The following is a 12,534-nucleotide window of genomic DNA, read 5'->3' as shown; positions in this document are numbered from 1 at the left end:
TAGAAAGAACAGACTGCAATTATAAATGCTGAGACTTTCCTAATGAATTAAAATCTGAGTGGGTGTTTTTTCTTTGATCAATGATGCATTATGGGATAATATGATTTATTTTATCTTTTCAGTCTTTAGTAGCTTTAGAACTGTTTCAAAATATATACTTAACTGAGAACAAGTCCGTCAACATTTGGTTAAAATACTTTTCATTATGTGGAAGTAGTTTGTTTTTATTTACTTTCATATTAGAGAAAATTATGTTGAATTGATATATTAGTCATAGTAATAGAGCATCATTAAATGAATTTTCATGAGATCATTTCTGCAACAAATCTTCTCTGGAAAAGAGATCTTGTTAATAAAGTATTTTCCAGGATAAGCTCTACATAATTCTCACACACACACACACACACACACACACACACAGAGTCACACAACATTTTAACAGCACTGGAAACTAGTAATATTTTAACTATTTAACTATCTGCCAGATTTAGAATGAATTTCCACTAAGCCAAACTTGGATAAATCGGATGAAGGAAGCAGGGCATTTGGAGACAAAATTTCCACCCCCACCCCATCCCATCTCCATCCTGTCTCCCTGCATGTCCTTGTTGTGGAGAATGAGACCACAGAATGAGACAGAAAGGCTTTGTAGTTTATAAACCCTGCAGGGACAACAACGCTAAGAGTGCACCCTAATGTACACCATGGACTTTGGGTGATTATGCTGTGTCAGTGTCAAGTCGCCCATTGTGACACAGGTACCCTCTGGTGCGGGCAATCGATAGTGGCAGGCTGTGCATCTGTGGGGGCAGGAGGTACAGGGTTACTCTCTACTCTCCATTCAATTTTGTTCTGAACCTAAAACTGCTCTAAAAATCAAAGAATATTAAAAACAAAGACTGCATGGCAGGAAGAAAGGAGGGAAGTGTTTAGCAGTCAGAGGTTGGGAAGCCCAGCCCCTGAATACATCAGATTTACAGACGTCCTTTCTAAGGCCCTCTCTGAGAATCGCTGTGTGAGAGGAGTCTGGTAATATGAAGCGAGGAGGAGACCTCTGAACATTCATCAGAGAAGGGGAAGGTGAACCTTGTCATCATAAGTTAGCAAACTTCAAAAAGGCTGTTTAAAAAGAGTGCTGCTGATGTACCTTTCAAAGGGTCACAGTGTCCAATAAAACATGAAGAAACGTCCATTTTGTTAAGACTTTAGCTTTTCTTCTCTCTCCACTCAGTGGTGTTTTACATGGATGGGCAGATTTTCACCCTATGTCACAGACCCAGGACTTTCACCAATGTCGCCCCTCCCCATCCTCCCCTTCAACAGGGCACACAGTTTGATAGCTGCCAGGGCTATCTCTCCATCATCTCCAATGTCCCCATCTATACTACTTTATCTGTAGCCATTATGGAACTATAATGACAAATGACACAGATTTGGAGCACCTGGAACACTCGTATGTCGTTAGTGGGAACAGCCACTTTGGAAAACAGTTTGCTAGTTTCTTATAAACATGTACATACCATATGAGCCAGCAAATCCACTCCTCGGTATTTATCAAAGAAGAATGAAAACTTAGTTTTACACAAAAGCCTGTACGTGAATGTTTATAGAATTGTATTCATAATCACCCCACGCTGGAAACAACCCCGAGGTCTTTTAACTGGAAAAATGATACACATCTATAGTATACCCATACGAAGCCAATTCAAGGAACAAACTATTGATTCACCCGATATCACGCATGAATCTTAAATGTCTTTTGGTCAGTGAAAGAAGCCTCAAAGGCCACATAATGTATGATCCCACTTGCATGAAACTCTGGAAAAGGTAAAATTATACGGACAGAAAATAAATAATTGCCAGGGGGTGGGGGTGGAGAAATTATTGGCTACCAAGAATCAAGATAAGGGAATTTGGGAGGTGATGGAACCGTTAATGTAAGAAACTGTGCTGATCAACAAACAACTCTCTGAATTTGTCAAAACTCTTGGAACTGTAAAGCACAGAGGCAATTTGACTGCATGTAAAATTATAAAAACTATCACCCAGGAGGTGGGGAGAAAGCAAGGAGGAATGCAGACTGTGACAAATGAGGATGACTGTACTACAAATGAATCACATAACCACACTGCAGGGGGTGGGAAGGAAGGGGATGACCTAAGTCACTCTGGAAGAGGGTTCTCACTGGACACCATAAGGCAGTAGACAAAAAGAATACTATACAAATACTGTACTCTACTTGGTAATTTCTTTTTTTCCTTTCACAGGGGTATGCATTACCAGCTCTGAAACTACGTGTATAATAAGGCCAAACCAAGAAAATATATTGCAGATAATGAAAGCCAGGCTTCTCCCTGTCAGAGAAAGAAGTTTACAAACAAGAAAAAGGTATAGACTATAATAATGACCCTATGTGCTGGACTGGCATTCAAGGTTTCAGTATGAATACATAGATACAGGAAAAAAAGTGTGTGTGTGTGTGTGTGTGTGTGTGTGTGCACGTGCGTGCGTGCACATTCAAGGATTAGTGTATATGCAGTCAACTTTTTAACCCTCCCAATGGCCAAAGCTAGTATGCTTTCCCTTTTTTTTTTTTAACATCTTTATTGGGGAATAATTGCTCCACAATGGTGTGTTAGTTTCTGCCTTACAACAAAGCAAATCAGTTATACATATACATATGTTCCCATCTCTCTTCCCTCTTGCGTCTCCCTCCCTCCCACCCTCCCTATCCCACCCCTCCAGGCAGTCACAAAGCACCGAGCTGATATCTTTTTATCATAAATGGGTGTTGAATTTTGTCAAAACTTTTCTCTGCATCTATTGAGATGATCATATGGTTTTTCTCCTTCAATTTGTTAATATGGTTTATCACATTGATAGATTTGCGTATATTGAAGAATCCTTGCATTCCTGGAATAAACCCCACTTGATCATGGTGTATGATCCTTTTAATGTGCTATTGGATTCTGTTTGCTAGTATTTTGTTAAGGATTTTTGCATCTGTGTTCATCAGTGATATTGGCCTGTAGTTTTCTTTCTTTGTGACATCCTTGTCTGGTTTTGGTATTAAGGTGATGGTGGCCTAGTAGAATGAGATTGGGAGTGTTCCTCCCTCTGCTATATTTTGGAAGAGTTTGAGAAGGATAGGTGTTAGCTCTTCTCTAAATGTTTGATAGAATTTGCCTGTGAAGCCATCTGGTCCTGGGCTTTTGTTTGTTGGAAGATTTTTAATCACAGTTTCAATTTCAGTGCTTGTGACTGGTCTGTTCATATTTTCTATTTCTTCCTGATTCAGTCTTGGCAGGTTGTGCATTTCTAAGAATTTGTCCATAGCTAGTATGCTTTGAGCAACAAAGTCATGATAGTGTTGGATTTCAACCCCTAAATATATATCTATATATAGATATAGATATCTATATCTATAACTATAGATATCTAGATATATATGCATCCCCTGGAGTCCATGTGCATATACATAAAGTGAATAAATGGGGAAGAAGGGACAACTCTTTGCTTCCAAAGGATTCCAATTAGTAAAAGTAGACAGAGTGAAGAAAATAGAAGCTTACAATTAGAACATCTTCGTAATAATTGTTGTAGGCACAATCCACAGTGGACACTAAAATTAAGGGGCAATACTTTAAGCAGCAGCAGAATATTTGCACAGTGTCAAAGTATTGTCTCTAAAATAAGTATTTATTAATTACAAAGAGAAAAATAGTAACGTAATAGACAAGAAACTTGGCAGAAACTACCTGAACCAAGGATCAAGTCACTTGTAATAGGACTTATTGACATATTGTTCCCCCTGACAGTATGCATTAAGAAGGGCAATAATGTATAACCTCACTCTCATCTTGAGAAAACACTAGATAACCCCAGCTCGAGAGACATTCTGTAAAACCTCTAGCCAGTGTCATGGTCAAAAGTGTCACGGTCATGAAAGACAAGAAGAAATTTGAGGAAGCATCACACATTGGAGGAGGCTAGAGAGGCAAGGCAGCAAAACACAATGTGGGATCCTGGATTAGAACTCGGGCAGAATAAAGGACAACAGTGGAAAAATGGTAAAATCCCAAAATGTTGATATGTAAAAGACAGAATATTTGGGATTTCATCACACTGTACATGAGAGTGGACCCAAGCCTTACATTAGTGTTTAGATTGTAAAATCTGGAGTTTTTTTGGTGTCCTTGCATAGTTACTAAAGATTACAAAATATTTCAAACTGCCAAGAAAATAGAGAGGATTTCCTAGAAAAATTTATCTGAGTTGGAAATAAAGTTGTAACTTTTCCACTGTCCCGATAATGCTGTCCACTCCTTGTAACCTACGTAGGCCTTAGAGAAGGAAGAGAGGGAGGGAGGGAAGGAGGGGGAAAGAGGGAACGAGTCAAGGAGAGAAGGAGGAAGGGACAGAAGGAAGGAAAGAAAGAAAAGGAAAGAAGGAAGTACACTGTTGAGATATCTGAGGTGTCCCATTGCTTATCTTCTGTGTGGCTCGGCCTCATTAGGTTAACACAGTCTTACAAGTTACTGTAAAATGGTTGATTTTTGTCTTCATCAAGTGACCTTGGAAACTCCAAGGCCTGTAGCAAATGAAGGGGAATTTCAATTCCAGCACCACGGATGTTTTCTAGAAAGACTCACTGCTAATCTTGAAGCACTATACACTTGACCCTTGCACAGTGTGGGAGTCGGGGCGCCACCCTTCCCCGCCATGGAAAATCCACGTATAATGTGTAGTTGGCCCCCGTATCTGAGGTTCCACATCCACATATTCAACCAACCTTGGATAGTGCAGTATTTACTAGTCATAGAAATCTGTGTATAAGTGGACGCAAGCAGGTCAAACCCATCAACTGTATAAGAGAAGAAAGCTATTAAAAGCGGTTACTCACCAACCGCTGCTAAAAAGTCTCTCTGTGCAGACATCTCAAATCCATCGCTAACCTCCTCACAATAGCCAGAAATAAAAGTGTGCTAGTGCCTCCTGCTCTCCCAACTACCACCCACTTCCACACCTGCTTCAGGCTGTCCATTTGGAACTTCTTGCCACTCTTTCCTGCCCTTGACATTCTTTTAGGTGTGATTCACAGGAAGTAAATGACTGGGGTGAGGCACTGAGAGTGAATCTCTGTGTGATCCGCTCTGAATCCTGTAACCCACACCCCAAAGACAGCCCAGGGCACTGAGCCCAGCAGGGTTGCTCCTGGACTCAGAGAGGCAGCCAAGGTGACCATACCCAAGGCCACCAAAACCCGAATGCAAATAAGTCACCTGCCTTTGTAAGGATGCCACTGAATAATCAAAGTACATTTATTTCTGAATTCCTAGTCAGGATTGTGAAAGAGAAATAGTAACTCTTAGGTGATAGAAACAGTAGTAAAATACAGTACACAGGAAGGTCATTTGAATGATAACAAGACAAAAGGTACAACAGCAAATGAAAATAGCAACTTTAAATACAAAGTGAAGCAGTTTAATAAGAAATTTTGTTAATCAGAAAAATACATGTCCCCTGTCTTTATTACATACTGTACAAAATAAAATATTGCACCTTTAAGTCATATAATAAATATATACAAAGAGTATTGTACAAATGATCTCTCTTTTAATTTAAAAAGCCTTCAACAATCAAGTGTGATTGATGATGAACAACTCACAGGCTGGTGTGTCCTCGTCACGTTCCCGCACCCATTCCCAACCACCAAACCCTCCACGTACAGTAGTGCTCATCCCAGTGTCAGTGAGGCTGCAGTTAGAACAAGAGACCTGGTGCTCAGGATGTGGCAGAGACTCAGCAAGCTTGTCCACAGACAAATCCAAAGCCAGAACACACTGCTCACTTATGAGTGACCAGGGACTAGGGCCAGCACACCTGCTTCAGGTAACTTTGCTGCCGACAGCCTATAGGCAACATGCGCACAGGCAGCTGGGACCCCGAATAAAGAAGTATGACCACTTATTTGGGGTTGTGTGCCATCCAAAGCCATAACTGCTAGTATGTAAGGTAAGAGCCCCCTAACCAAATCAGCTTTAGAACTTACAATTAAATACTAGTTCCCAACTCCTTCCGCAGCAACATCTTCTCCAAACTTTACCTCCACCCTGACGCCGTCACTAATGCCAGCATTGGCACGATCCAAACCCAAACCAATTCTGACCTAACCCTAATCCATAAAGCCAACTCTAGCCTTAACAATAAGTGAACCTCCATTTCTCTCACCTAACCCAAGGCTAAAACTAAAATGAACCCTAAACTTAGTCACCAAATCCTAACTCTTAACTTCTCATCCTAACTGTACCTTCCAGCCTAATGCTAATTCGCTTTGGATTTACTGACAAATCAGTTCAAATTAAAAGTTATTTACTGTAAACAGCTCTTTTCAGCTATCATGTTTCATAGTTAGATTACTTTCTCATAATTTTTCCAAAATAAAAATCCTTAGGAATACTATCTTATGCATAAATTCGGTCTAACAAGGCTTTGGTTTTTCTGTTTGTGTGCAAGAGAATAGTGCTGAGAAAAATCTCATACACAGCTCTTAAAAGAACGCTTTGAATATACTTCAAAATCAGTAGAAGAGGTTAACTTTCCATCTCCTTTAATTTCCAAGATGCCTCATTTGGTCACAGATCGATTTCCGTAGTTGCAAAAATGGCAGCAATGTTTACGCAGTGTTCTCTAAGAGCAAGGAAAAGATGCCATTCCTCCAGGATGTCTGGATCAGTCAGGGTCACAAGCCTGTCCAGAGTGATTGTCTCCTTTTCACAGACTAAACGTAAGGGTCCATAAAAATGCCATTGGAGCCAACATCTTAACAACTACTGGCCAGAGCTTCTAAAATGTAAATGCCTTATAAACCTGTTGCAACCCTAAAACTGAAAGAAGTCATCAGTTGCCGTGTTTCTCAAGCCTTCAGGATGTCGTACTCTCTACTAGTCTATAAATCACAGGAAGAGGCAGCTCGTGACAATGCACAGGTGATCTTGGTGATTTCCTGATTAGAAGGACAGGACGAGGTCCCACGTGCAGTGGTGTGCCTGCTACAGTATTTTATGTTAGTCCTGGAACATATCATTTAAAAGAGTTGGAATTAAAAACCAGCCATGGGGAAATGACAGTCCCAAATTTTAACAGTGGTGATTTGCATCGACTTCTGTCTGATTGTAGAATCTAGAGGGTTTTTTTGTAAAGAAATACGTGTCTTTGTGCCGGCTACATGGGGAAGAGAGCTTTTACATTTTGCTTCATCTTCCCAGTGGCATTAGGACCCCCTAGAAGTTTTATCCTTCTTTACACGACTGACAGCACCTTTGTTTGTAGAGGTCTAGCGAACACAAATTAAGATGCTTTACAAACGTACAGTAGTGAGTTGTGTCTGTGCAGCCTCCTGCAGAAAAAAAAAAAATATATATATATATATATATATCCATTTAACACATAGCTCATTAGAGACCTAGTTTAAAAGGAAGTACATGATTTTATGAAAAGCAGAAACTGAGATTACAGGGGGAAGCGAAGAAGCTAGGCTTGGGTTAGGGCCACTGCTTGGCACTGGAGTCAGAAGTGCCCTGGACTCACTTCTTAGCTAGGCCATGTGGCTTCTCGATGCCCTCAGGGGACGTCACAGCCCTTCAGGCCACCTGCTCCTCCCAGTGCTGACAGCAGCACTAGCTTCTGGGGTGTCATGAACCCCAGGGAAAACTTATCAAAGCAATGGACCTCTCCCTAGAAAAATATATATGATTACATTTCCCACATAACTTCAGGGCATTTACACACCTGCCCAATCCCATCCAAGGAAGCCTTGTCTGAGGGGCTGAAACTCCAAGGCAGAAAGAGGCTGTGGAGAGGCTCGCAGTGCTTGTTAGAAGGCCACCGACCACCCTACTCAGTCAACTATTTTCTTCTCTAAAGGACACCAAGTTGCACCCACATCAAAGCAGCTAATCTCCTGATGTCCCAAGATACCACATCCGTTCAGAATGGCCCTGCGGACGAGACCCTGACAAGGTTGGCTCCATGCGGTCCGGTTTGCACAAGGCTTCGGGGTGGTTGCAATACCTGAGAGGGGTACGTACTATCACAGGAAGGCCCCAGGCAGTGCCGCCAGGAAGAGGGTTTCTTTCCCGGCTCACAGCGTCTCTCAGCCACCGTCTTGCAGCTCCTCGTGTGGACACAGTCCACCTTCCTAGACTGGAAGCCCTGACCACAGGCTGACGTACAGGGCCTCCAAGGGCCTGCGTGCCAACATGTGTCACAAGCCCGCGACGAGCAGTTCCTCCAAAAGGTGGGTCTGAAATGAGAAAAACAAACAAAAAGGTGGACAATGGGAGAAAGTGGGGTGTCACTTCTTGCTGGGATCAAGCCTTTTACTGTACTGTACTTTCAGTATAGCAAAGGCTTGACAATTACGACCTTATTCAACAGGAAACTCATCTGCATTGTTCCTGGCTGACTAAGCAAAGTGGTGGAGGAATCACAACCTCAATAGAGGCAAGCAAACCATGTGTTTCCGTGAACCTCTGGCACCACATCAAGGCACGCACCTCAAAAGACACACTCTCCTGATGAGCTGGAGCAGATCGATTTAAGGAAGAGAAGAAAGACACATTTGTTAACAAACTGTAAGCTCCGTTTATATAAGCACTTGAAATATATTCTGGTATGAGTATGAATTTGTTTGTGAGCAACCTTCTCTGCTAAGAGGAGTGCTCTAGTTTACATTTAGGACACACTATATAACTCATAGTGAGAGCTAAAAAAGACCTTTTGGGAAGAGGGATCTCTTTCTAGCCTCCTTACTCTTTAAAACAGAATAGAAAGTTAATGCCCTCTGTTTTGTTGTTGTCAAAAAGGGTCCACTGTACGTGTATATTTATTTGACAACCATGTGCCAGAGAATTTTCCAAATACTTTACATAGATTGACTCCTTTAATCCTCACAACTACCCTACACAGTAGCTACTTAATTTTTTTAATTGAAGTATCGTTGATTTACAATATTATATTAGCTTCAGGTGTACAACATAGTGATTCAATATTTTTATACTTTATACTCCATTTAAAGTTATTATAAAATACTGACTATATTCCCTGTGCTGTGCATTACATCCTTGTACCTTATTTATTTTATACCAACTGGTTGACACCTCTCAGTCTCTTAGCCCTGTCTTGCCCATCCTCCATGCCTTTCCCCCGCTGGGTAACCACTAGTTTGTCTCTGTATCTATGAGTCTGTTTCTGTTCTAGTCATTCGTTTTATTTTTTAGATTCCACATATAAGTGACAGCATATGTATGATATTTGTCTTTCTCTGTCTGACTTTCTTCCCTAAGCATATATACACTCCAGGTCTATCCATGTTGTTGCAAATGGCAAAATCTCATTCTTTATGGCTGAGTAATATTTCACTGTATATGTACCACATCTCCTTTATCCATTCATCTGTTGATGGCTACTTAAGTTGTTTCCATATCTTTCCATATCTATTATGGAAAGATATGGAAAGCCGCTCCGTGGCATGTGGGATCTTCCCGGACCAGGGCACGAACCCATGTCCCCTGCATCGGCAGGTGGACTCTCAACCACTGTGCCACCGGGGAAGCCCAATCTTTTTGAATTTGTGTTTTCATTTTCTTCAGGCTTATACCCAGGAGTGGAATTGCTATATCATCTGGTAGTTCTCTTTTTACCTTTTTAAGGAATCTCTATACTGTTTTCCATAGCGGCCGCACTAACTGACATTCCCACTAACAGTGTGCAAGTGTTCCCTTTTCCCATCCTCAGCAGCATTTATTATTTGTTGTCTTTTTGACAACAGATATTCTGACAGGTGTGAGGTGATATTTCATTCTGGTTTTGATATGCATTTCCCTGATGATTAGTGATGTTCAGCACCTTTTCATGTGCCTGTTGAATGCCCTCTGATTTTTGAACAGATATTTACCCTGGAGGGTGAGCCACCTTAGCGGACCCACTTTGGGGTATCTGCTCTTGTTCCCTCGGGCAGGGTTCCTGGAACTGATGTACTTGTACCACATGAGAATGTCTCCCCATCCCCTAAGATGACTGGAAGAGGGCCCTAACCTGAGCTGGTTCAATCACTGTCTTTCTCCCAGGAACTTGGAAGTTGCTGGAACAAGACATATAAACCTGAAGGCTGGAGTAGTGGTGGCCATACTCTGCCACATGGGCCAGAGAAGTAGAATAAAATAACATTCAGAAAGAACAAAGAATGAAGCAGAAACACACAGAGCTGCAGAGCTGAGAGGAGAAATTACTCCTCATTTCTTGGTTACAGTCCTTCCTGAGGTCTCACAGCATTATCCCTTTGGATCGAGACATTTTTGTGTTCCTATAAAAGGCTCCCTATCAGCGCACATAATCCATACGGAGTGTTGAAACACCACTGGAAATGTAATAAGGTGGAGAAAATTCTGATCACCTGAACTTCTCTAAGAGACTATTACACATAGTTGGAAGCAATACTTTGATTAGCCAGTAGGGGGAGACTCTATCAAAGGGTTTACTTAATACTGTCCCATCAAACTGTTTATAAGATTTGTAAGAGGAAAAGGGATGAGGGTGTCCTGTTAACTGCAGGGTTTTTGTTTTCTCCAGTGGGTATGAAGCTTAGGGGGCCAAAAGTTGAGTTGCTTTGGACAAGAGGGCAGAGACTGAGTACTCTTCAGCCATCCCCTATGCAGAGATCAGCTTTTCTACTGAAAACAGTTGAACAAATATTCCAAGGATACTCAAAGAAGACATTTTAGAAGATAGCAAATTGTTCTGAGAATGGTGGTCCTATCTTAATAAGAACTCTCCCACCCTCTTTGTATAACTCATTCCAAGTTGACTTTTGTTGTTTCCAGCCCGAAGGACCTTAACTAATACAGCCTCTTTTTCTGCTTTGTTAGAAGACAGGGCCAGTGGGAAGTCAGAAGAAACTATTTAGCTTTCTAAATATGAAAGGTGAGGGGGGCGCAGGGAGCTAGAGACCAAGGCAGATGCTGAAACCCAAGAGGCTGATCATTGAGGACCCAGTAAAAGAATGCAAGATCGGTCCAGCAGAGAGCATCACTTCCTTCCGGGCAGGGATGGGACTGGGGATGGGGATGCCTGAGCTAGGGGGACACAGTCTGGGCACCAACACTGTGCACACAATTGGAACTCGTGTTTTTCTATGCAAAACATGAAAGTAGAAATGGCAGCAGAAATCATAACAGTAACCCTGTTTCTACTAGTCTGTCTTAATTTCTCATTCCTATTCAGTCCAGCTCTGCTCCTACCTCAAATAACCCGTTTCATCATCAGCCAGATGGAACTACTGATTCTGTAGGGCAGTAGATTTCAAGTGTGGCTTACTATCAGAGGTATGTAGGCAGCTTTAAAAAGACATAGATTAGGAAAGAATTAAAAACAAAAGACAAACAAACGAACAAAAGAGATACAGATTGGCAGGTTCCACTCCTCCCCAAGATTCTAATTCATTAAGTCCCAGTTGAGGCCCAAGAATCTTTAAAGAAACTTCCCAGGGAATTCTGACTCATGGCTGAGGTTAGGAATTACCTCTTTGGGGAACAAACTCTCTGGGTCCTCCAGCACGTCCTCAGATCCCTGTGTTGTCTTCTTGCCATAATGTGGGCTAGTTTACCCTGATAATTCTCACTCCCTTTATAACTCTTTTCAGTGGAAGCCACACCTCCCAAACCCTTCCCAGGGCCAATAATAGAGGCTAGCAGATGACCTGCTCACCACTGATTCTCTACCAGTGGCCACTAACAATGTTACTCCTTGTAACACACCCTCTAATATTTACTGAGGCTGTACTATGGCAACTGGGGGTCTCCAGCCCACCCACTGCATTGTAAAGTGAGATCTAGTACCTCACCTACCTTCAGCGAGCTCACAGGAAGCATGCCCAGTCAGCAGAAGAGGTCTGTGGGGGGAAATGAGGCCAGAAAACTGCAAAAGAGACCCAGAGAAGCTCTCTAAAGTAACCTAGTCCTTCTTCCATAAACCACCAGATATTTGGGGAAAACTAACAGCATGAAAGAAAAGTACTAGGACACTAGTACTAAAAGCTGAACAGCCAACCCTGGAGGAAGCAGAAACAATAGAGAAATTGAAAGGCAACTTTACTCTTTTCCCCCTTCAGGTCTAGGAATTTTTCTTCTATTACTTCTTTTATGTCTACCCTTTCAGTTCATTTCCATATCTCTTTCTCTAAAACCCCACTTAATCAGATATCCTCGTGATAGATCCTTCTATGCCTTTTATCCTTTCTATTCTATTTTTTGCTTCTTGTTTTGGTTGGAAAGTTCATGGCGTATCCGAGGGACTGAAAGAAGGACAGTGGCTGGAAGAGTGAGACAGACTGAGGTCTCGAATGAGGGTGTGCAGGGAAGTAGGACCTGACCGTGCAATATTTTATAGGGCACATTGTGGATTTTAGTCAACCTTTTCCCTAAGAGCAAGTGAAGCCTCTAAAGTGATGTTAATCTAGCAGGGAGACGGGGTGTG

At 41.8% G+C, this 12,534-nt stretch overlaps 2 protein-coding genes across 29 annotated transcripts in view; one reads left to right on the top strand and one right to left on the bottom strand.

The window, feature by feature from the left end:
* The window catches only part of SAXO2 (stabilizer of axonemal microtubules 2), a 120,902-nt gene that overhangs the window by 18,588 nt on the left and 89,780 nt on the right, over positions 1 to 12,534 (top strand). For 25 of the 28 annotated variants that reach the window (XR_012330316.1, XR_012330315.1, XR_004525327.2 and 22 more), the window contains 3 exons: positions 2,268 to 2,388; positions 7,927 to 8,299; positions 8,440 to 8,636. The exons of 1 other annotated variant lie outside the window; for it this stretch is intronic. The gene's annotated coding sequence lies outside the window, so the exon portion shown is untranslated. The remainder of the gene's footprint in view (positions 1 to 2,267; positions 2,389 to 7,926; positions 8,300 to 8,439; positions 8,637 to 12,534) is intronic. 2 more of the 28 variants (XR_004525329.2, XR_004525326.2) reach the window with 2 other exon arrangements.
* Positions 5,301 to 12,534, bottom strand: part of ADAMTSL3 (ADAMTS like 3) — a 368,604-nt gene continuing 361,370 nt past the window's right edge. The window contains 2 exon segments of the mRNA XM_033852218.2: positions 5,301 to 7,399; positions 8,091 to 8,305. Of these exon segments, the coding sequence (XP_033708109.2) occupies positions 7,293 to 7,399; positions 8,091 to 8,305 (322 nt within the window). The 3' untranslated portion in view covers positions 5,301 to 7,292.

Source organism: Tursiops truncatus, chromosome 2 (assembly GCF_011762595.2).
Source record: "Tursiops truncatus isolate mTurTru1 chromosome 2, mTurTru1.mat.Y, whole genome shotgun sequence".
NCBI classification, from domain to species: Eukaryota; Metazoa; Chordata; class Mammalia; order Artiodactyla; family Delphinidae; genus Tursiops; species Tursiops truncatus.
The sequence above is the reverse complement of the archived record's forward strand: the minus strand, read 5'-3'. Positions and strand labels throughout refer to the sequence as shown.